Below are 24,934 nucleotides of genomic sequence, written 5' to 3'. Positions count from 1 at the left end.
TGTTTTAATTGTCTAACAATGGCAATATTAACGATATACATGGTCATATTTCAATCATACAGTGCATCAGGAGCACTCTGATGACCTGAAAAATGAAAAGAGATCCCTACAAAGAAGTGGAACCACAGACAAATTGCTAAGGATGAGTATAGAAGTATAGTGCAAGCACATAGGGACAAAATCAGTCTAAGGTACAAAATGAGTTAGTTACACCTAGCAAGGGATACTTAAAGTAATAAGAAGATGTTCTATAACTACATTAGGAGGAAGAGAAAGACAAAGGAAGTATAGGTCCACTACTGAGAGGGGAAGGAGACCTACTAATGGATTAAAGTAGGTTTAAAGCCTATTTTACTTCAGTCTTCACTGAAAAGGTTAATTTTGATCAGAGGTTTAACATAATTAATATTAACAACAAGGGGGCAGGAACACAAGCCAGAATAGCAAAAGAACAGGTTACAGAATATTTCAAGAAGTTAGATGTATTCAAGTCAGCAGGGCCTGACAAAATTCATCCTACCATACTGAAATCATCTTGGAAGCATTAGCCATTATCTTGAGAACTCATGGAGAACAGGTAAGGTTGCAAGAAGACAGGAGAAAGGTGACTATTGTACCTGTTTTTAAAAAGGGGAACAAATAGGACCCAGGGGATTATAGACCAGTCAGCCTAACTTCGATATCTGGAAAGATAGCGGAACAAATTAATAATCAAATTGCTTCCTGAGGAAAGGACCAACCCAGAACTTCTGTTAACTGCCAGAGCCCCTCCAGGAAGAAGGTAGGCGCAGCACAGTACTATTGATTTTGTCTTTTTCACAGGACTCTTTCTTATAAAAATACCATTGGGTGGTCTGTGCTGGCTGTGAGAGGCCTAACAAGACAGTTGCAGGGGACCCCAGCCCAGGGTGGGTGGGTGTGAACTGCCTCAAAGTCTGTGGACTTTTGCATCCTACTCAGATCTACCCTGTAGTTTATGTTGGACCCTCAAGAGTACAATCACACAGTCCTTAACATATTTTAAGATGTATCAGGTCCACCTTTGGTCATTTTTTCTCAAGACTAAACATGCCCAGTTTTATTTAAACCTTTCCTCGTGGATCAGGCTTTCTAAACCTTTTATCCTTTTTGTTGCTCTCCTCCAATATCTTCATATCTTTCTTAAAGTGTGGCACCCAAAACTACACACAGTTGTCCTACTCTACGCAGCTCTAGTGAGGCCTCAACTGGAGTACTAACTCCTGTGTTTTACATATGACACTCCTGTTAATACATCCCAGAATGATATTTTTTTTCTTTTTTTTTTTTACAACTGCATTACATTGTTGACTCATTCAGTTTGTGATACATTACAACCCCCTGTTTGGCATTACTACTGACTAGCCAGTTATTCCCATTTTATAGTCATGCATTTGGGTTATTTTCCTTCCCAAGTGAAGCCCTTTGCACTAGTCTCTACTGAATTTTGTCTTGGTGATTTCAGTCCAATTTTTCAAGCTCCTCTTGAATTCTAACCCTGTCTTCAAAAGTACTAGCAAACACTGCCAGCTTGGTGTCATCCACAAATCTTATAAGCATACTCTCCTCTCCTTATCCAAGTCATCTAACGATAGATGGATAGTATCTGAGTCAATGCAGACCCCTGAGGGACCCCACTAGATATAACGTCCCAGTTTGACAGCCAACCATTAATAACTACTTTTTGAGTACGGTCTCTCAATCAGCTGTGCACCACCTTATAGTAATTTCATCTAGACCACATTTCTGTAGTTTTGCTTATGAGACTGTCGTGGGACTGTCAAAAGCTTTACTAAAAACAAGATATATCATGTCAGCTGCTTCTCTCCTATCCAATAGGCCAGTTACCCTGTCAAAAAAGAAAATTAAGTTACTTTGGTATGACTTATTCTTGACAAATCCATGCTGACTCTTCCTTACAACCCTATCATCCCCTAGTGCTTACAAATTGATTGTTTAATAATTTGTTGCAGGCATCAAAGTTAGGCTGATAAGTCTATAATTTCCTGGTTCCTCTTTGTTAAGTAGTAAGCCCTTCTTCACTCTTTCTGCATGTCTGTATGATGCCTATACCACAGGTACTCTGGTCCTGACTGACTCTGGGTACTGTCATATAAATAATGGAGAAAACTGCTATATCTTATTCTACTTGCAGTGTTGTTGTAGCCACGTTGGTCCCAGCATACAAGAGAGACAAGGTAGGTGAGATGGTATCTTGTATTAGACCAACTTCTGTTTACGGAAGGTAAAAGCTTTTGAGCTTCACGGAGCTGTTCTGTAGGTCTGGGGAACGTCATGCTGGTTTCCCTCCCCAGACCTGCAGAAGACCTCTGTGAAGATCAAAAGGTGGTACCTTCCATAAACAGAACTTGGTCTAATAGACGATACCATCTCACCTACCTTGTCTCTCTCAGATCTTCTAGATGACTCTGATCAAGATTTTTCCATACAGCTTCTAGAACAAAGACAGGTTCATTTACAAGCTATTACTCAATGCGGGGGGCGAAGAAACACTGCATGCTGTGTAAGAGCTTGTAAAGGTGTGAGCTGTCCCTGAGTACTCTCCTCTCCCCCAACTTTGCAGCCCAGTGTGCCCTACCTTGATTTCCTTCAATGGCCAGGAGCAAAGAGAAGACAATATATGCTAAGCAGATGCCGTATCCCTTTTAATAAGGCTTCAGCCCAGGAAACATTACACCAAACAGTTATTCAAGACTCGTAAACTTATAGCCCACAGCCAAGTCCCTGAAACAGGTTAGGCTTGGCTTCAGGTGCCTCAGGGAACAACTCCCACCCCCTGCAGTTTGCCTGGATTCTCTATTCTTCCTGTTCATATTTCTCAGCCCCTAGGCCAAGGCTGGGCCTTGTTGATTATCCCCATGCTGCCGGCTGCTGCCTTTCTGTGGTGGAATTCTAAAACTGTATTATACTCAGCCATTAAGAGACATTGTGTGAAACACACTCTTACCTGAGCTGGTAACAGCCATTTCTAGCAGTGCATTGAAGTGTCTTAAACAGAACATCTGTTTTCTCTCTCTTCCTGATGGAAGCTCTATGACCCAGTCCAAATCTCTACAGAAGCCTGATCTGCCAGTAGCAGCCCTGCAACCTACCGTTTACAAGAAGTATATGACACCGTCCCTTAAAGGGATAGTGCTTCCCCCCCCCCCCCCCCGAACTTCTTCACTGAGCTATTTTAAAAATAATTTTAGGAAAACAAATGAAATAAACACATGTTCTTGAGGACTAATTTCTCTGGGAGCAGTTTTGGCAGGAAAATAAAAGGCATAATTTCTGTGATATTCTAGTAATCCAAGATGCAGAGTACATGCTACTCTATTTAGCAGTTTTCACACAATCATACTCTAGTCACATGTGATGAAATCACTCAACATCATCCTGGCCCTTACTCAGCTACCATAACAGTGTTCCCACTTCTTTCATACATTTTACATTCAATCCAACATGTAAGAAAACTGGTCTTTGCAAAGCTGTACCATTCAATAAAACACATTTATACTGTAAACTTTTTGAAAGCTTTTTCCCTGGTAATTATAACGTACAAACTCTTTCCTTCTGGAATTTAACACGGATGAAGTAAATAGGATTCTACAGAAGTTTCTCTAAATATCTACAGTAACAATAATTTAAATGAGGATTTAAAAATAAATCTCTAATATGTTATTAAGTGGCTTGTTTGCCTTCCTCTCCAACATGGGGCATGGTTTACCTGTTGAGATCATCTAGGTATATCTCACATAGTCAATTCCCTGCTGTTACAGTGGCATTGAGCATTGGTACACAGTTTAATCTCCTGAGGACTTGTTGGGGACACTGGGGCATGGCCACTAGGTAACTCGAAGGGATGGAAGACCACGAGTGTTGATGAAGCCCCCTCGCACTAGGCCCAAGTGTTCTTGCCCCCCCCCCCCCGGCCTGGAGGCACTCGCAGCAGCTCTGCGTACTAGGCCCAAGTGTCCTTGGCGCCTCCCCCCCTCTCCCCCCCGCCTGGAGGCACTCACAGCAGTTATGCTGAGGATCTGCAACAATATGTTGCAGAGTCAGACTGCCTGAAACTAAACAAGGCCAAACAGGGCAGATATGGAAGAAAAATGCTGAATAAAGCAGCTTTATGTATAGTTTAACAAATGATACAAAAAACAAGGGAACTAGCTGGTAACTGGATTGGCTGGCTGTATGGATACTTAGGGCAGCTTGCTATTGGATAAGTATGCTGAAGAAAGGATGTATAAAAGCCTGTGTAACTTCCTGCTCTGTGTACAGGATTTGAGATTCTATTCTCCCTGTACCTTTTTGAAGCTTCAAATAAACTTTTCTGCTTCTCCACCCCATTGTGATTATTGGGTGAAGCACACTGGGTAGCGAACCAATCCCTGCTGTTGTTTTGTCTCTTGGCACTGGGTGCCGGCAACAGACTGAAATACTTTGGTCTAACTAAAGTCTCTGGCTTTAATAAACCTACAGAAAGAATAAGATTCTTCACTAAATTCTATAGGTTTTTATAGTAATGTCTACAGAATCCTATTGGATTGATTTCCATCTAGTTCTATAGAACTTTTCTGTAAGTGTTTTTTATTTCTATGCCTTGACTCAACTCTTCTGTATGCAACAGTTTTCCATTGTAAAAAGAATGACAAAGATATGAAAGGAATGTTAATTAGATATTTTTTGAGATACACCATCTTCACACAAACTGTTAAAAGGCACTGTTGGACTCCTAGAGAACTAGTAGGATGGGTTCATAGTTCAGTGCTGAGACACATAAGTGATGAATTCTTGGACAGCTGCTACTATTTTATAGGGTACCTATTATACCCATTGTCTCAAAGGTAGAAATCCTAAATGGCTCCCTTCTGACAAACCTAGAAACCTCAGATGGATTGGTGCTGGTTTGGAGGTGTTCTGGATGTTAGTAGCAAATTAATTTGGAATACTTCAGCATAAAATACACCTAGTGTGTTTGAGAGGAGCTAAGACAGAGCCTTAAAGTGAGCTTAAAGCAGCATCTGGGGCTAAGCCGTTGTCTGGCTACAAATCTGCACACAGCTGTTCTGCAGAAGTTCTGAAAGTAGCGCTGCATATTAATGCAATAAACTTCAATTTGCTTTGCATCAACATATCTGTTTGAGAGTATGCACACTCATAATAAATTATACTAAGTAGGTGACAACCTGAATTTGTGTCCATTTGTTTCTATCCCAGCAAGGAAATAGCCTACCTCGGGAGTTCAGATTCTTGATTCCACAGGCGTTGTCTGCATGTGAAAATTGTATCAATTTTATTAGGCATTTACAAACTGACTTAGGTTTTTTCTATACACAGAAGTTGTGTTAATATGATTTATATTGGTTTAGTCAAATTGACACACCTATTCTTGTTTAAAATGGTGTATCCTCCTTGTGTAGACACTCTGATTTCAATTTGAGTGCCTTATGTCAGTTTAAGCTTAAATTATACACACGAGTCTGCATTGATTTAACTAAATCAGTTTCTAAACCAATTTAATCAGTAAAATTATCTTATGTAGACAACCAGGAGAGTCCTCAACTAAAAAAAAAAAAATGGTGGCTACTGCACTTACATAATTTGTATATAAAATTTAAATCCCTGTCACTTTCTTAATCCTATCAGTGACAATGGAAAACCATCCAATGTAGTTTCTCTTTCAATTTAATTAAATTTTAAATCATTTTAAACTATTTTACATTGAGGATTAAAACATTCCTAACCCAAGCAATTGCATATTTCTGTAAATCCTTGTCTGTCTGCTCCCCGTTTGTCATGCCCATTTTGTGCCCAGAAGCAGATGGACTCCTCAAATAAAAGAGGGAGGAAGAGGCAGCTCAGGGTCTGTTAAGCCAAACAGCTATGATGAAGGAAGAAGGTTGCTTGTTGGCCACAATGGCAAATTTGGGACTTTGGGTACATCTACACTGCACATGTGCCTAGCACAGGTATAAATAGCAGTACAGATGGTGAGGCACTGCTTAGGTAAGTAAAGACACAGCTGAACCTTTAGGGTATGTACCCTACATGGCTCTTTACATACCCACGTGGTACCTTCCCCATCTACACTGCTATTTTTATAACTGTACTGTCCTGCAGCCTCCCCACTGCTGGAGTCTTTCTCCCTGCCAGAATCTTTCACAGACGTATGTGAAAAGTTACACAACACACCGTGGTCACAGATTGCATTCCACTGGGGCATGTAGCTACACATACCCTACATGCCTCCATCAGTAGTGTGCAATGTAGACCTAGCCTTTGTTTGCCTTGACCCTGATGAGAGGGAACGCTGGAACTGGATTTAGAATAAAACCTAAAGAGAATGTTTTTGTTTTATATTCCTTCTTGGTTTGCCAGAGTTCCTTTCAGTGAAGAAGCACTCACTTGCAGACCATTAATAAAAACTGATTGTGTTGTATTGAACTCTGTGTTTAAAATGATAAACTATCACTTTAAATTCCGCAGGGGTTTCCTGGTCCTGTTAGTGGGCTCCATAGGAAAAAGTATGATCTGGGTCTTTGAGCTTTCAGTCTGCAAAGAACCAGCCTAGAGCAAGGTGGGGCAAGTTGTTCCTTTCTGATTTAGAGAGCTGCCTGCTTCCTCTTGGTTTTTGGTTCTTGTGTATTAAGGTTCTGGGTTTTAAGAAATAAAGTAGTGTTACATTGCAACCTTCCAGATAGATAAAACATAACATACTCTAACTTCTCTGTTTATATGCTGTGAACATATTATTGATAAACACCGACTTTGTAATCAATACAGGATTTGACTTTGTAATCAATACAGGATTTGAATTGATCCAGGCTACTTAACTGTCTTCTGAGCTGCTTCAACCTGGAGCTAAGGCTCAATTTCTTATAAGTCTCTCTACAAGTCACAATCATATCTGCCCTTGAATCAAGCTTAAATTTAAACTACAGTATTACACATATTGAAAATGAACAGTCGAAGATTGCTCATGAATGCTGACAAACTTGCTCGCCCCTCAAATGAGGTCTGTGGCACAGAGAAGGAAAAGAATGCCTGATTCAAATAATTGTTTATTCTGAACTTTTGTTTTCTCAGGAAGGGGTGGAGTTTTCGGAGTGTAGCGAGAGGGATAAATCAAATTATGTAGTGAGTGACAAGGACACTGAGGCAGTGGCACACCTGATAGTTAAAATTGAGTAAATCACTTGTAGCACAGAAAGAAAAGGAGGACTTGTGGCACCTTAGAGACTAACAAATTTATCTGAGCATAAGCTTTCGTGAGCTACAGCTCACTTCATCTGATGCATGCAGTGGAAAATACCTTGTATTATGCAAGACACTGAATTTAGCTGTATGGAGTGGAAATCCATAAACTTAATGAAAGCACTGTATTTTCCACTGCATGCATCTGATGAAGTTAGCTGTAGCTCACGAAAGCTTATGCTCAAATAAATTTTAAGGTGCCACAAGTACTCCTTTTTTTTTTTTGTGGATACAGACTAACACGGCTGCTACTCTGAAACCTGTCATTGTAGTACAGTTAACTAAAGTAGAGGTCCCATCATGGGACAAAGTAGGAATTCTGTGACACCATCATACCTGTAGAAATCCTCATTTCCTCAAAACAATTTTATTTCTTTTAAAAAATGTGAATAACTCACCACATGCTCACATCTAGTGTGGGTATCTGCGTTGAATTTTGCAGAAAAGTCCATAAATTCATGAGACTTTCTGACCTTCCCCTGCACTGGGATAGGCATAATCCTGATAACATACCAGTTGATTCTGATTTTCCCAAAACTGCATTCTCTTATGCAAAATAATTGATAGAAAACTCCTGACCAACTCTAGTTCTCAATGAATAGGACCCCCATGCCATTAACCAAGTAAGGGAGTGGTTCACACAGATTGCTTTGCCTAGCATTGGCTCACTGAATAGGTGTATGTCCTTGTCCACAGTGCTCCTGAGGCTACAGCATTGCATAATATTGCCTGCAGTCTAGGCTGCTGCTGTGGTGAAACAGGAACATTTATAAGCATGAAGGAAAGGTTTGGTTTGGGGTGTTTACCTACAGTGATCTTTGCTGGGCAGAGTTGCTTGTAAACACCTGCATTTGCAATAATGAAATCACTTCCAATGTCCATCTGGGGACACAGGAATGCCCATGGGCTTTGGCCCAGACCCTTGAAGTTATTTGTCTGTATCTAAATACCTTTGAGGATGTGGGCTCTTGTGCCTAACTGGCCAGCAGCATAACCTACAGAAGGGGGGCAGCACATGGGCTGAAAAATCTGAATGCTGTATCATTGCCAGAGGGGCCATGTTCTTGGAGAGACTCTTATAGATGGCACAACCCTGGTGAGGGGAACATAGGGAGTTAGGCAGGAAGCAACTCAGCCTGGTGGATAGCAGTCCACAGGGTTTAATAAAGTTTCACTTGTTCAATTTCACCTGCATTCAGCTTCACTAATTTAGACTCATGAGATTAAAAACACCACAGTGGATTAGGTTTCTGTGTGCTTTATGCTGTTGATCTTTAGTTGGAAGCCTCTCCACAAATGTGTGTGTGCATTTTCCATTGCAAATCTAAGCTGCCACTCACACAGCAGAAGGCTGCCAGGCGGGGGATTCGGCAGTCCCACTCCAGCAGAAAGAAGGGGGCAGCTGTCCGTTTTCCTTTTCTAGCCTGCACCTCCCTTCCCTGCCTTCAGCTTCCTGAGCCCTTTTCCGTCCCCACCTCAGGGAGAACAAAAGACAGGGGAAAAAAGAAAACACTGCTAGAGGATAAGGGGGGTAGAAACCCTGACAGACGGCACCTTAGCTTTGAACCTCTTGACAGTAATGGATGGCAGCCTTTACTCGCCTCGCTTCTGAGAGGACCTAGGTAGCCATTTTAATTAAGGGAGCCTTCTTCCTTCAAATCCATTCAAACACAGGAAGACAGCAGCTCTTTTTACTAAGGGCAAACTGCCTGATAATTGCTGCTCATGTGATCACCAGCCTTTTACACCAGAGCCATCTCATGCGGAAGCAAGACTGAGCGTTTGTAGACCCTTGGCTCCTGTTCTGTGTCCCTCCCTTAAGATTTCCTACTCATCAGCGAAGTCTGCAAGAGCAACCACCTGTGAGTAACTCTACCCTGTAACAAAACAGCCTGCAGCGGCGTGAATGAATGCATTCCTCCTCCTCCTCGCTTTTTCTGCTAGTCCTCTGCTGCTTGCTCTGGTTTGGTACACATGTCGATTCTCAGGAATTTCTGGGAACTGTCGCTTGTCTGCAGGTGCTGGGGGGGAATTGTGAATGAGGGAGACATTTAAGCGCTCGTTATTGAAAATCGTGTAGCAAAATCCTTTGTCCCCAGAAGGAGTGGGTGTGAAGGCTGAGTTCTAAAATCCATCTCCCCTCCCAAAGAGCAGGTCTGCATTTCTAAGTTGTATCATTTTATGCTAAAAGAGGTGTATTTTCCTCCTTTATTTAATCTCGGTAGTGGTCAGTACCACAAATGTAATCTATTGAGAGGATTCATGATTATGGGGTATAAAGGTTTGATCTGCAAGAGTTGGGGATGGGTAAACTCTTCACCAGTCGCAAAGTTATGAATGAGTTATGCAGGCCGCCATACAACTGTGCCAATTAAAAGTATGTCACATGGCACCATCTGTATTTTTTATATATATATGTGTGTGTCTGTGTCACACAGTTAACAGAAACTGGTTTTAGAGCATTTTTTTAAAAACCCATACTATTTTTCATTCCTCCTCTAGTAAAGCCAGATTCCCTTCGAACTACGGGGACTCTCTTTGACAAAGAGGAATGTATTGTTTGTTTGTTTAACTATCTAAATACTAGGCTACATAAATACGTCTGCTTTAAAATCCAATATCTTAGTACCTTTCGGAGCTATAATCAAGTAACCGTGTGCCCCATTTTTAGACTGTAACCCCTTTGCAGTAGGGATTGTGCTTTCCTATGTGCTTGTACAATGTCTGGCACATTTAGTGTGCTATTATAAATAACACTGGTAATATGGTATAAAGCTCCTTTCCAAAACCCTGTGGCTTATAAGAGATTGGGCCTCTAAACCAGTCAACCAGGACTAAAGAATGCCAATCAGATACGTCAGAGTAAACATTTGGGAAGGTAAAGAATAAAATGGGGTGGTTGGTTTGTTTGTTCTTTGGCATCAAGCTTTTTTTTTTTTTTTTAAATGGTGACCATTCAGAGGCTTGTAATGTTAGAAGTAGTCCCAGGAGAAGATGGAGGCAGAATCCAGACTATAATCATTGCATGATAAATGTAATTTACCGTATCACATGGCTCACAGTTTACCACCTATCTGTGAAAAGATGTATTATATCCAAGTCCATTCCTCCCATTGGCATATGTCATCTTCTTAATAATAATAGTGTGTCCTGATATACTAATCTCATGTGGTGAAATGCCTCATGAGTCCTAGAAGTAAGATGGAAATGGAGGAAAAGCAAAGGAGAAATGACCATAAAGACAAATTTCAGAGTAGCAGCCGTGTTAGTCTGTATTTGCAAAAAGAAAAGGAGTACTTGTGGCACCTTAGAGACTAACATTTATTTGAGCATAAGCTTTCGTGAGCTACAGCTCACTTCATCGGATGCATTCAGTGGAAAATACAGTGGGGAGATTTACCTTTGTTCTCGACACAGGTGTGTGTGTAAATTTTTTAATGTAATACATTTAGGTGAGTGCAGACTGTACTTGTTTGGATGCTGGCTTCTCAAGATGCCTTATTTCTCATTCTTTACAGAGTGGCAAAGCAATTAATGTTCCTTTCTGTACAGTCAAAAATAAAAATTAAACTGTTCACTACCAGCTTGTGTTTCCCAGAGTACGAAGTTTGTGCTTACCTTGCAAGTGGTCAAAGGTTTGAAATCCAGGCGAAAGCATCAGTTAAGTTTTAAACTAAGGCCAGATCTTGCTTAACACTTCCTTCATGTCAGGTGAGTAGCTTTAACTGCACTATGCAAACAGGTTGATTAAAGTAGAAGATACAGATTATTCATCTGACATGAAAGAAGGGTTAGCAGGAACAAGCCTCAAGTTTTAATTTCCTTATTATTTGTTATAGAAGAATTATTTCTCCACATGTAAGAATTATTTCTTTCACTATGTAAGTGAAACTTCTTAAAACAGGTTGAGGGAGACAAGTGCAATATCTTGAAATGTGTAGATGTAGATATATAGTGTGCAAACTTATTTTTAAAAGCTTGTCAAAGTTAGGATTCACCAAAAAAATTGTAACCCCCACTGAAGTGAATGAAGGTTGCCTGCGTATATCTTAAGACCAAATTCTGCCATCAATGTATAAAAAGAGCAACTTGAAACCAAAACCATTTCAGGTGCAGAATTGTCATGACCTCATTTTTTTCCTTTTTCTTTTTCACCTAACCATATGATTCAGTGAGTTTGTAGCTGCTGTTTCTGGGCTCTATTTACTTACTATATATACAGTTATAATGCAGAAAGAGAATTTACAGACAAAAGTGTTTAAGTATGATACTGTTTCTCCTGAGAGGTGTTTTTCTCTTTTGCCTTTCTTCAGTATAATTCTACTTCTCATTTGTTGAGCTCTTATTTATTTCCTCAAAGTATAAATCTGTGCCTATCACAATATCTCAAGCCGTATGAATAATATAATTGAAAAAACACATGAAATAATTATTCAAACCAAATTCTCTTTCCCCATGAGATATGAAGGGTCAGTCCTGCATCTACTAAAGTCACATGCAAAACTTCCATTGACTATAGTGGCAGTAAGAATGGACCTTTTAAAACCCTCCGTCCTCAATCCATCCTTCAGGATAAGGCTAAGTAAATAGATGGCCTTTGCAACATGCCGTGAAAGTCAACATACTTATGCCCTGTCAGCACCTGAGGTGAATTACAGAATCAGGAAGCCTGTATTGAGAATGTTCAGTCTCCTGAAAAATAAACCTAGTTAATATCACACAGAGCACCGCAGTGGATTTCATCTGTGGGGCTGGACCATGAAGAAGGGAGCATTCGCTAAAGCTTCTTGCTTTGCATGTGTTTTAGGAAGATTAGTTCTGAATAACATGTTTCTAATCTGTAATTAGCAAGGATTTGGCAGTATGAAGCCTGTTATTGTGGTTCATGGTGGAGCTGGCCGCATCTTTAAAGATCGGGAAGAAGGAGCTCGTTCAGGTGTTACCACAGCAGCACTGAAAGGTTACAGTATCCTTAAACAAGGAGGCAGTGCATTAGATGCAGTTGAAGAAGCAGTGACCTCAATGGAAGATGATCCACATTTTAATGCAGGTAATTTTTCAAGCATATAACTACACAATGAAATCTCTCTATGTAGACCACATTATTATCCTTGTGTATTTTGCTCTGTTGGTTGTGCGGGGGAGGGGTGGATTTTTCAATGTGATGCATTTAGTTGAGCACAGACTGCACTTGTTTGGATGTTGGCCTCTCAAAATGCCTTATTTCTCATTGTAAGTATTTCTCATTCCCACAGTATTCTTGCCAGCAAGTTAAAGAAGTATGGGCTGGATGAATGGACTATAAGGTGGATAGAAAGTTGGCTAGATTGTCAGGCTCAACGGGTAGTGATCAATGGCTCCAAGTCTAGTTGGCAGCTGGTATGAAGTAGAGTGCCCCAGGGGTCGGTCATCGGGCTGGTTTTGTTCAATATCTTCATTAATGATCTGGAGGATGGTGTGGATTGCACCCTCGGCAAGTTTGTAGATGACACTAAACTGGGAGGAGAGGTAGATAACGCTGGAGGGTAGGGATAGGATACAGAGGGCCCTAGACAAATTAGAGGATTGGGCCAAAAGAAATCTGATGAGGTTCAACAAGGACAAGTGCAGAGTCCTGCACTTAGGACGGAAGAATCCAATGCACCGCTACAGACTAGGGTCCGAATGGCTCAGCAGCAGTTCTGCAGAAAAGGACGTAGGGTTTACAGTGGACGAGAAGCTGGATATGAGTCAACAATGTGTCCTTGTTGCCAAGAAGGCCAATGGCATTTTGGGCTGTATAAGTAGGGGCATTGCCAGCAGATCGAGGGACATGATCGTTCCCCTCTATTCGACATTGGTGAGGCTTCATCTGGAGTACTGTGTCCAGTTTTAGGCCCCACACTACAAGAAGGATGTGGAAAAATTGGAGAGAGTCCAGCGGAGGGCAACAAAAATGATTAGGGGACTGGAACACATGACTTATGAGGAGAGGCTGAGGGAACTGGGATTGTTTAGTCTGCGGAAGAGAAGAATGAGGGAGGATTTGATAGCTGCTTTCAACTACCTGAAAGGGGGTTCCAAAGACGATGGCTCTAGACTGTTCTCAGTGGTAGCTGATGAGAGAACAAGGAGTAATGGTCTCAAGTTGCAGTGTGGGAGGTTTAGGTTGGATATTAGGAAAACCTTTTTCACTAGGAGGGTGGTGAAACACTGTAATGCGTTACCTAGGGAGGTGGTGGAATCTCCTTTCTTAGATATTTCTAAGGTCAAGCTTGACAAAGCCCTGGCTGGGATGATTTAGTTGGGGATTGGTCCTGCTTTGAGCAGGGGGTTGGACTAGATGACCTCCTGAGGTCCCTTCCAACCCTGATATTCTATGATTCTAAGTAAAGAGCATGAAGATTGACAAAAGGAGAAGAGTTTCTATTTTTGGTCTCAGGTTTTTTTAAAATAGCTGCAGCTTTGTTCTTGTTCTGCAGTGTTGTTCTTGTGCAGAAGTTCCTTCATTTTTGTACTATGAGTTTATTAAGAGACCCAGACCTTCAGGAGTGAATTATACCTTCATTATAACCCTGGCGTTTCCATTTAAATTACCTGAATGCAACTGTGGGCAAAACTTAGACCTCGATCTTTTTGTCAGTGCTTGGCCTAAATCTACTGCCCGAGTGGGATTGTTCTCTTCAGAATATCAGTGCTGTTAAGACAGTAGATAATCTGTGAATTCTTACGAGTATGCTCATTGCTAAGTATACCAGTTATGAGCCCCCATCTTCAATGATGCTGTCTAATATTTTCCCCTTCCCACCAACCCCATTTTATCATCTTGCTTAAAGTGAGTGGAAAATAGTGCTCCTTTTTCTCCTTTAGTGCTCCCACTCAATATGTCAGGAATGGAGCTGAAGAAAAAGGCCCGCATTTGTTCAGTGCTTTATGTAGACGCAATTGTTTTCAGCATGGCCACCTAGTTCAGAGAGCATCATATGTCCTTCCCCATCCTGTAACTGAAAAGCCATTTCACTTTGTTTTAGAAATATATTGTTCTCTGACTGACTTGGGTAGAAAACACTGCTGGTGACAAGCCTTTCTGAATTAGCAAAATGGAAACAGAAACATGGGGCAAACATGGTACGAAAGATGCGATTGTTATATAACCAACCCTAGATTTGTTCTCTACTTGATCTTGCACTTTTCTTTGCCTGTCCATGAAAGAAGTCTTTATTCCCCCCCACCTTCGGAGATTTATTTTGCTTATGTTAATGGATCAGTATCTGAACTTTGTTTTCAGCATTTTATTTATTTGAATGCTTCAGTACTCTATAGCTTTACCTTGTATGTGTCGGAGAAGCGCTCCTCTGGCCAGACATTGCCTTTTTGCATATAAGACATCAGCTAGCTCTGCACAGGCAAATCCCTGATCTCCTGAGGAGTCCTGCCAACTTTATTGCATCTCCACTTGGTCTTAGGTCTTCATCTGCCTGCATGGAGCCAGTCATAGGGTCTGGGCCTACGTTTAAATGTAATACTGTGTGTGATGATGAAAAACAGAGAAGGGGGAAAGGGAAGAATTACAACCAAAAGATCATGTGATCTTTTGGTTTGTTATGCACAAGTATAGATGGTTCTACAAAAACACATGTGAACATGTATTTTTAATCTTTATTCAGACAGAGCATATATTTGAAGCCAATGGAGCTTCTTGGTTGAGTAAGGTTTACTTGTGTGTGCTGTTTTGCGCAGTATATCTGGGTGCCACTATTGAGAATTTTTTTTTACATGTAAAAGGCTGAAAACCTGGCTGGCTACACTGGCCACTGAAATAATATAATTTGTAATACCCGTAAGCTGACCAAAGGCTCTCCATATCCCTTTATACAGTATCCTGTCACTCCTGGGATTACTACTTTTGAGTCCTACTGGGATGGAAGGGGAGGGAGCAGAAAAAATAAGTTGGCTAGGGAAAGGTAGGTAGACCATTATTTTGCCACCACCACATATGTACCTAAGTTTTCCATCTGGGGATATTTTCATTCCCCTTCACTATATCATTATTCCTTGTCCAAGTTGTCTATCTCGTAGACATCAAGTTCAGACACATAGTAACCAATATTTTAAAGTTATGTATTTCTGTCTAGGGCAAGAAAAGTGATTGTCTGCAAAACACTGCCCTCAAGAGGAAGCCTCTTGCCCTGTTTTCTAGAATGCAAGACTTGAGGTTCTTAGTCACGTCCTTTCTGACAGAGCACTGTAAGAATTTACTACCCCAATGTCAACCAACTAATCCATTAAAATAGAGGGGCTGTACTACATGACAAAGAATCTGTTGGTGAAATTTTCCTTTTGTTTCACTGGTGTTACTTCATTAGCTTCGCTACATTGAACCCTTTGGCTTCAGTGGACCATTGTAACTGAGAGGGGAATTTAGCCCCATGTGTCTAAACTCTTATTTCTGCTGATTTAATGACTGTGAGCAGCTGCTCTGAATTTATCAAACTATCGCAAATGGCTGATAAAACTTCAGATTATCCTCTACCAAAAAGACTGTCAGTCAACAATTTTAACATTTAACTAGCATATAAAGCAAAGTACATGTATATGGCTTCCCTTTTCCTGAACTGAGTCTTGTGACCACCTTTTGTTATAAATGAGCAAATCAGTATATTTTAAGCCTGAAATAGATTGTTTTGCTTAATAATGTTTACTCAAATTTACTCTTTGCTCAGATAACTGTATTCCGTGCTCTGTTTATAATGTACTTCACACATTAAATGACAACTGACTTTTAACAAAAAATTGCTAAGGTTGTGGGCCTGAGCTTTCAGCTGAAACAGTTTTGCAGCCCACTTGTTGAAGTTTGGCTTCACTAATGCACATGGTAAGTAGTTGTAATCACTTACATATACAGCTACATGTGTTAAAGCTCATTGAGAACAGCTGTATTTAATGAGCAGGAGAAAATGAGCTGAAAGCTATGTGAAGAGAGGCCTGATTGGAGTGGCTGTTTAAAACCCACCATGTGGTGTTTATCTCCATAAAGGAGAAAGCGGTTTTGTTGTGTAATGTTTGCTGGAAAACACCAGCATTTCTAAGAGACAAGGAGTGGGGTGGGGAGGAAATAGGGGTAAGGATGAAGTGACACAGGTCTCTTCTAGACAACAGGGTTCAGTTGGGCCATGTGTTGTGAATGATGTGTCTCCCAGCCCTTGCAGGCGTTCAAGAGGCACATCTTCCAGATCTAACTGCATGCACAGAGCATGCAGCATATACTCCCTTTAGAAGCTGGTTAGCTCTACTGGCTGAGGTGAGAAGGGGCCATGGTCACACCTCCTTGCCACCCCGTCTATGGGGGTTAACAGTGCTAGTTTACACTCCGTATGGAATGGAATTCTAAAATATGTTATACTGTTCAGCCACGAGGTGGTGCTCTGTTTAACATAACGACTTCACACCAGCTATTCCTGGCATTTTATTAAAGTGTCTTACATCTCTGGTATACAGTATCTCTCTGGAATAGCTCTGCAGCTAGTCCATATCTGATACAGAAACCTGACCTGCTAGTAGCAACGCCGAACCTATGATGTACAAGGACTACAGCTCCGATGTCAGGAATATAACGTTCTTTATACTCTCTTCTCCCTTGCAGGCCCAGCCACGCTGTGGTGCATAGATAGCAGGGAGTGTGGAGAAACAGGCTCCAGTGAGAGCAGACAAAGGCACACACAGACTCCCTCTCATCTGCTAGATAAGTGCTCTGCCCCTACAAACCCTACTACAATTTGGAAGAGGTCAGACCCACTCCTTGCTGGCCTTTGGGTTTTCCTTGGCTCTTGCTTCCTGCCCTTGATTCAAAGCTGGGCCAAATGACCTGTGTTTTTGTGAAGTGCTGCTGCAAATGTAGTGGCTTATGATTAGTTATGCCCATCTCAGTGCACAGCAGCTGTCATGTTTGAATGCTCCGGGTTTGAAACACCTGCATGAACTTGTCTTCCTGGATATGTGAGGCAGGAACAGATATGTGACCCAGCTGGGAGATGGCAGCCAGTGGTAGTCACAGACTGCTAACTTACTGATCTGAATAGTGCAGGAGCAGCTGTAGGGTTGCCAACTCTGACTGAACTGTTCCAGGAGATATTTTTTCCCCAGCATGACGTAATGTCATTTTCTTAAAATATCCTATTAAAATCTCCCAGATTGCTTTCAATAGTCACCGGGAGATAGATGCTGATTCCGGGAGACTCCAGGCCAATCTGGAGGGTTGGCAACCCAAAGTTTTAGAGGAATCCAAACTATGGGGGAAAGGAGAGTTCTATGCTTTTAGCAGAAAGTGGAGAGTTGAGCTCACCAATACCTCATCCCCCATACATCAGCACATATATAATTTTACTCAGGTGAATAATCTCACAGAAGTCAGTGGCACCAGGTCTGTAATATTTTGGATTAAAAGTCTAATGTCAGAGATTGTTAAACCAATATTAAAGAAGGATGGAGACTGGTGTTTACTAACAGGAAAATACCTTTTCACAGTTTAAGCACAGCTAAAGCACCAGTCCTGTTAACAACATACTGAAGGTGTTTCTACTAGAAGCTTGATTTCAAATGGAGTTGTACTTTTCTCCCCACTGTTTGCAAGATTTATACATTTGTGTTGATTTCAGTGATGATCGATTACTAACCAGCACCCTTGATAAAATATTCCAGTTACTAAAGAGCTTTTTACAGTATCACCCTGCATATCACACAGTATAGCTCATTGTTGAAAGAAGGTTTCGCTACGGAATTGACATAAATAGTTAAAAAAAGCTATTCCAATAACTGCTCAGATTTTCACAGCATTTTATTATTTGTCTTAGTGTTTTTCTTAACTCCTTCATTTATTTTTGCTAACGATAAATATTTCACAATATTTCAGACTTTTGGTGAATGGAAAATACATTTTTCCACTCTTGCTAGAATTTTGCATTTGTGCCATTGCACCAAATCCAACAGTGGTTGAAATCTTGTTGTTTGGCCTGGGAAGATACCGTCTGCCTTCATCTCTGATTGATTTCAGCACCTCAAAGGATTAGACCCTAAGGTATACTGATAGGTTGTACTGCATCTATTGTTGGAGGAATGTGGAGGTAAAATAGTTTTATGTGTGTAAAAAGAGATATTGCGGTAGAAACAGTCTCATTTATAGTTGTTTATAACTCTGCCCTTCACTCCTAATGTGACTTAGGTACCATTAAAAATTCAATTATATTAAGTTCCATATACTATCCTATTAATTATTTCTGTTTGAACAGGAATGTTTCTCTTTTCAAAACCTGTTTGGCATTTAGGAGGCTTAAAACAAGCCAATACACAAACTGGAAAAGAGGTTTGCCTAATAAAAGCTAATAAAACTGAATCACCCCATGTTTAGCTCTTAATGTCTTTTTTCTTCCCCCCGCCCCCCTTTTGGTCTTTAGGCTGTGGATCTGTTTTAAATGAGAAGGGTGAAGTAGAAATGGATGCCATTATCATGGATGGAAAAAATCTAGCCTCAGGAGCAGTATCTGCAGTTAAATGTATAGCTAACCCAATAAAGCTTGCTCGTCTTGTCATGGAAAAGGTATGCTGAATGTGCACTTGAATAAGAAACATTTTTTCCTTTAGGATTTCATTGCATGTATTGATACACCTCACTGACTATGTTGTTTATGTAGTATTTTAAATCAGGGTAGGAGGAAGAAATCAGTGGTACTAGGAGGGACCATGGGCATGAATATAAAGAGGCAAGATTATTTTTATTTTAAGATTTTTAAATTAGTTGAAGTGCTAATTTTATTCAACACTTAAAACGGTGTTGCATACACTTGCAAACTTGAGGAGAAATTGATATACATAATTTACTTTGCCAGTTGTTTTCACCTTTCTCTGAGCTAATACTGTAGATATTTGTTTTAATAAGAGCAGTGTCTCTCAGAGCCCTCCTGCTTGCTCCTGCAGGGAAAAGGCAAGACAATGTACTGAAGATTGCCTGTAGGGGACAATCATGCAATGTTAGGCGATTGAAGTAAATGACACAATAGTAACTCTATTAGATGGTTTAATAGATTACACTAGATGACCTCTCCACTTCTACTTTCTGATTTTGTGAAATAATCAGATGATTAATCTGGAAAGACTAGTCATGTCACAGACTAGCACTGCAACTTTGCACTAGGAGCAGATAGCAGTAAAAGATGCAACTTGTGGTAACTGAACTTGTCTGAACACAATTTATCAGTATATGTGGCAAATGAAATCATGAGCATCTGGATTTGACTACATGTTAACTGTTACATTTCATTTTTCTCCAGTAACAAGTGCTTCTTAATGGGTATCTCATGAGGGATTTACTTGCCTGTTTTTCAGCAATGGTGTAGCCACAGTGTTGCAACCAATGGGGAAGCTCTAAGGTAGACTGGGTGTCACTATTTTTTACCACAGTTAGGATTATATGGCATGGTGATTAAGAGCTTGCAACCCTGTCTAAACTAGAATTTACACTATTGATAGTACCAGTGCAGCTCCACGATAGCTGAACAAGGGTAAGGAATATTTTCATGTAGACAAGGCCTAAGTGGGTTTATTTTTCACGCTGCTTTTACCTCAGTCTCCTGGCTATTTTAAAGGTGACTTACAAAGGAGGAGTACAAACATTTTCTCCCCTTTCATGACCTATAAAAGCCTGAATGTGGGATTGTAAAGGTATTTGTTTCTCTTCTTATAACCTAGTATGATCAAGAATATTAAGACTTGTCCTGAAAGGCTTCTTGAAGGACTAGAGAACTGGAGTGGGAGCTATCTTATCCCTTAATAGAAGAATAGGGAGTTTGAATCTCTAACAAAGAGAGCTTTCCACCAAAATGTTTGTCATCAAAACACTGGGTTAAACAAATGTGTAAAAATTTAATTAATTAATTTTTTTTTTTTTTTTAAATCTTGATTGGTTTTCTTTAAGGATTCTGACAAAAATCCCTTTTTCACTCAGTTACTAAGGTTTCATTCACCTGTCATTAATTCTGCAGGTGTTCATAGAGTCATCCAGGCAAAACCAAGGTAGACAAGGCCTAACATTTTTAATGTAAAAATAAGCCTGAGAGGAATATTTCCAGGTCTTTCTCAACATTCTAAAAGACACAGGTTGTATTTTTTTTTAAACAGGTCACCTTTAATAACCTTTGGCTATTCATGTTTCAAAGGATAAAAGTTCTGATTTGCCTATTGTCTTTGAATAGTAAAACCACCTTTTGGCTTGAGTGGGAGCAGAGTTAGGCTAACAGTAAGCACTCTTGAAAAAGCCATCTCAGGTCACAGAACTAGAACTCTGGAGACCCAGGTTCTGGTTCCAACTCTGCCACTGACCCGCTGGGTGACCTTGGACAAATCTCTTCCCTACTCCGTGCCTCAGTTTCCCCGTCTGTAAAATGGGGGTAATGGTACTACCCCCCTTTGTAAAGTGTTTTGTGAGCTACTGATGAAAAGTGCTTTTCAAGAGCTATATGGTATTATTATTTACTTGTCTCTCTCTCTCCCTACAATCATGGTGAAGTCTTTGTACAATGGCAGTTAAATTTTTTTGGTAGTGTCAAAAATATTGAGGCTAGATTTTTAAGTCAAGTAATAGAGCACTACTATACAGGAACAGAAAGCTTGTATTATTCTGATAAAACAAAACAATGAGATTTTATTTTCTGGTAAAATTTACTCTTTTCCTCAAAGCTCTAGTAACCAGGCTTCACAAGGAGAAGTCCAAGTGGGTGGTGGACATATAATTTATATATCCTTAGCTAGCAGGGGAATTCACCTTTTCCCTTCCACCGGCTAGAATTCTAGTCTATTAGCTGGAACACCAGCTGTTGCCCTTCTGCTTGCTATAGACAGAAATTTTGGGCCAGCAGCTTATGTGCAGACCTCACCTCTGCAGTGCACAGAAGGTGTGGAGGCCTCCAGCTTGGCTGCTCCAACCGCACTTCCCCTCCTGCACAACCTTACAAAATGGCTGAGCTAGGCCTTGTAGCAGTCCTCTGCACCCAAGTGTGACTTTGTACAGCCCTAACTACTCTTAGCATCATGCACATCATTTTAAGGGATACCCTATTTATGGAAGGTAAAAAAAAAAATTAGTTGCTAATAAATTGAATGGAGGTCTAATATTTGTATATTGCAAAGATTTTTGTATGATCTAGAAACACTTTGAACTCCATAACACATGGAAGATGACGGCTGGGATTTTTAAAGGATCCTAAGAGTATTAGGTGCCCAGATCCCTTGGATTTCAATGGAAATCAGGTGCGTAACTCTCTTAGATTCCTTTGAAAAACAGCCATAATAATAAATAATAATAATAATAAAAGCTGTTTTGTAATTGTTTCCGTTCTGCCTGTGGAACAATATGAGCTCCATCTAGTGGCCAAAACAATTCCTTTAAATCCTGCAGCACCCATTGGTATCCTAGCTTTCTGTAACTCAGGCTCTCAGTTGGGCCAAATTTAGCCAAATGACATAGTGGTGTTGTGATGTGGATGAAAATGAGAGTACCAGACTAACTTTAACTGATGATTTACCATAAGACAGAATTGAGAAGTATCTAGAGGTGAAAGGCTTAGTAGGTTAATGTACTGAGCCAACAAATCCCTTTGTAGGCAGTTCCTGTTAAATTATTATTTGCAATGAACAGAAATAGAAAACTGATGTACAGGGTATATGTGTGTGAAAATAGCCATCCAAAAATGAAAGAATTATTAGGCATTCTCAGGAGAAAAGAACTCTAATAGGTAAAGATTGTATGATGATTGGAACACTGGTTTACTTGGTTTTCCATGCAATGAATGAGTTGTATGAATAAATTTAAACTACAGTACAACCCACCTCCCTAAATTAGACCCCAAAGATTCTAATATGGAATATAAGCTCCTTAATGCAGGAGGTAGTATCTTTGCTCTGTTCTGTATTGTGCCAGGGTTTTGAATAAACAAATGGCAATCTTAGTCTGAATTCAAGGCTGGCTGCCAAAGTCTTTTAAACTGGCACCTATGACCATTTGTTGTTGGTCACCCAAACCCTGAGACCTTTCTTATTTATTTTGGAAATTCTTGTTTGTCTATATATTATTTATATTCCACTAATTGCCAACATCTGCAATATTGTTAATTTAACAAACATATTAAAGAGGCCACAGAAAAAACAGGTGGTGGGAGGAAGTGAGCATCGTATCTGCCTCTCTAGAGGGAGAGGAAGTCCATTTTTCAATATTCCAGCTGTTTTTTCTGCTGTAGGCTATGCAATAAGATTGGTAAATAAACAAAACTTTTAGAAAAGTGCTATAGAAGAAGCACTGAAGACCCATCCTATATTCCTTCCTAGTAAGAGCTAGCTTAAAGGAATGACTCTCCCCTCTGTTGGCAAAGATTTCCTGTTCAGAACCTATTCTAAGCTGTGAAGGCATCACCAGAGCAGTGCATGCTGGGAACACCTGAGAGCTGATTTGCTAAACAACCTTTTAAAAATTATATAACTTAATAGGGCATATACGATGAAAAGTTGTTTGTTTAGACATTTAATGGCTTTGAGTTATTTTTAAAAGAGAATTTATGTTCACTTTTTAAATAAATACAATGAAGAGGTTTCCATTGCCCATCTGCCTTTGTTGTGGGGAGGCAGAAGAGAGCAGGTATTGGAGGTAGTCTTCTTATAATTTTCTTTGAAATGTATGTATTTAAGTGTCTCTCTTCCCACTCTAATTCTTGGAGGTTTTGGATCACAGGTTGCTAGTGGGTTAGTTACAAAGGCATAGGGGGGCAGTATTGCACAAAGGAAGTTTTGTTCAGCAAAGTACAAGATCATTTCAGCTTTGTCTGAATACACTGTCTTTATTCTTCTCCCTGACAAATGTTAATAGGCTCGCAGGACAGGTATGTCTTCTCTTGTTTGGTAACATCACTCGGTATATAAGACTGTGTTGTCCATTGTTACGAAGACACAGAAGACTCCTGTCTCATGCCTCCACTTCTACAGTGAAAACTGTTCCATGTCTCTGTTCTCATGAATAAGGACTTAGTTTGACAATAAAAAAAATGTAAAAAGAGTTTTACAGTGAGGGTGTGCTTACCTGACAATGAAACACCTGTGGCTGGCCTCAGTCAACTGACTCAGGCTTGCGAGGTTCAGTCTGTGGGATTCAAAATTACTCTGTAGACGTTCAGGCTGGGGCTGGAGCCTGGGCTTTGTAACTCTCCCTTCTCACGGAGTCCCAGCGCCTGAGCTCCAGCCCGAGTGTGAATGTCTACACAGCAATTTTACTGCTCTGTGTCCTGAGTCCTGTGAGCCTGAGTCAGCTGACACGGGCCAACGGCAGTCATGCTGTCACTCTTTTATTCCAGTGCAGATGTACCTTAAGGTCGTGATCTTGCAAATGCCTATGCACACAATGAATGCATTCAGTGGGGCTAATCATGGGAGTAAAGATACTCACATATGTAAATGTTTACAACATTTAACACTAAGATTGTAACACACCCTGTGATAGACCCCAGGCAATTTAAAGTCAGGTTGCCTGTGTGTTCTTAGGTCTCCAGTTTGCTGCTTAGGGTATGTCTACACTACGAAATTAGGTTGAATTTATAGAAATTTTTTTTTTATAAATCAATTTTATACAGTTGATTGTGTGTGTCCCCACTTAAGACCATTAAGTGGGTGGAGTGTGTCCACAGTACCGAGGCTAACGTTGACTTTTGGAGCGTTGCACTGTGGGTAGCTATCCCACAGTTCCCACAGTCTCCGCCGCCCATTGGAATTCTGGGTTGAGATCCCAATGCCTCATGGGGCAAAAACATTGTCGCGGGTGGTTCTGGGTACATGTCATCAGCCCCCCCCCCCCCCCTTCATGAAAGCAACGGCAGACAAGCATTTCACGCCTTTTTTCCTGGGTTATCCATGCAGACGCCATACCACGGCAAACATGGAGCCCGCTCAGCTCATCGTCCCCATACGTGTCCTGGGTACTGGCAGACGCAGTACTTCATTGCTACACAGCAGCAGCTCATTGCCTTGTGGCAGCAGACTGTGCAGTACAACTGGTAGCCGTCGTCGTCTTGTGAGTGCTCTTGGCCGATCTCGGTGAGGTCTGTCGGGGCGCCTGGACATAAATGGGAGTGACTTTAGGTCATTCTCTTCTTAAGTTTCGTCTCATGGAGATTCAGTCTGCCTGGAAACGTACGACCTTAGCAGTCATCTGCACCATCTGCTGGCGAGCACCCAGGAGACGACGACAGCTAGAAGTCGTACTGCACCGTCTGCTGCCAGCCTACCCCTTGCTCCCCCCTCCCTCCCTCCGTGAAAGCAACGGTCCAACAGTAGTTTCGCGCCTTTTTCCGTGCAGACACCATATTGCTGTTAGCTTCGTCATCCACCCGCCACTTCCACTGCCACTCTGCTCTCCTGCAGACGCAATACTACGGCAAGCATGGAGCCCACTCACATCACTGTGGCAGTTATGAGTGTTGTAAACACCACGCGTGTTATCCAGCAGTATATGCAGAACCAGAACCTGCAAAAGCAGAGGAGGAGGCGACGGCAGTGTGGTGACAAGAGTGATGAGGACATGGACACAGACTTCTCTCAAAGTACAGGCCCCAGCAATGTGGACATCATGGTGGTAATGGGGCAGGTT

General features: G+C 40.9%; 1 protein-coding gene across 6 annotated transcripts in view; it reads left to right on the top strand.

Annotated features, from left to right (window-relative positions):
- The first annotated feature begins 8,727 nt into the window (after window positions 1–8,727).
- LOC311518603 (isoaspartyl peptidase/L-asparaginase-like) overlaps window positions 8,728–24,934 on the top strand; it is a 53,472-nt gene continuing 37,265 nt past the window's right edge. Inside the window, exons 1-3 of one of the 6 annotated variants that reach the window (XM_084624537.1) lie at window positions 8,735–9,140; window positions 12,127–12,328; window positions 18,708–18,850. In XM_084624537.1, the coding sequence (XP_084480663.1) occupies window positions 12,142–12,328; window positions 18,708–18,850 (330 nt within the window). In that variant the 5' untranslated portion in view covers window positions 8,735–9,140; window positions 12,127–12,141. Of the gene's footprint in view, window positions 9,141–12,126; window positions 12,329–17,964; window positions 18,332–18,707; window positions 18,851–24,934 lie in introns of those variants that run through there. The other 5 variants (XM_084624539.1, XM_084624542.1, XM_084624538.1 and 2 more) reach the window with 5 other exon arrangements.

The sequence above is a fragment of the Lepidochelys olivacea genome (assembly GCF_965140295.1).
Source record: "Lepidochelys olivacea isolate rLepOli2 genome assembly, chromosome: 3".
NCBI classification, from domain to species: domain Eukaryota; kingdom Metazoa; phylum Chordata; order Testudines; family Cheloniidae; genus Lepidochelys; species Lepidochelys olivacea.
The sequence above is the reverse complement of the archived record's forward strand: the minus strand, read 5'-3'. Positions and strand labels throughout refer to the sequence as shown.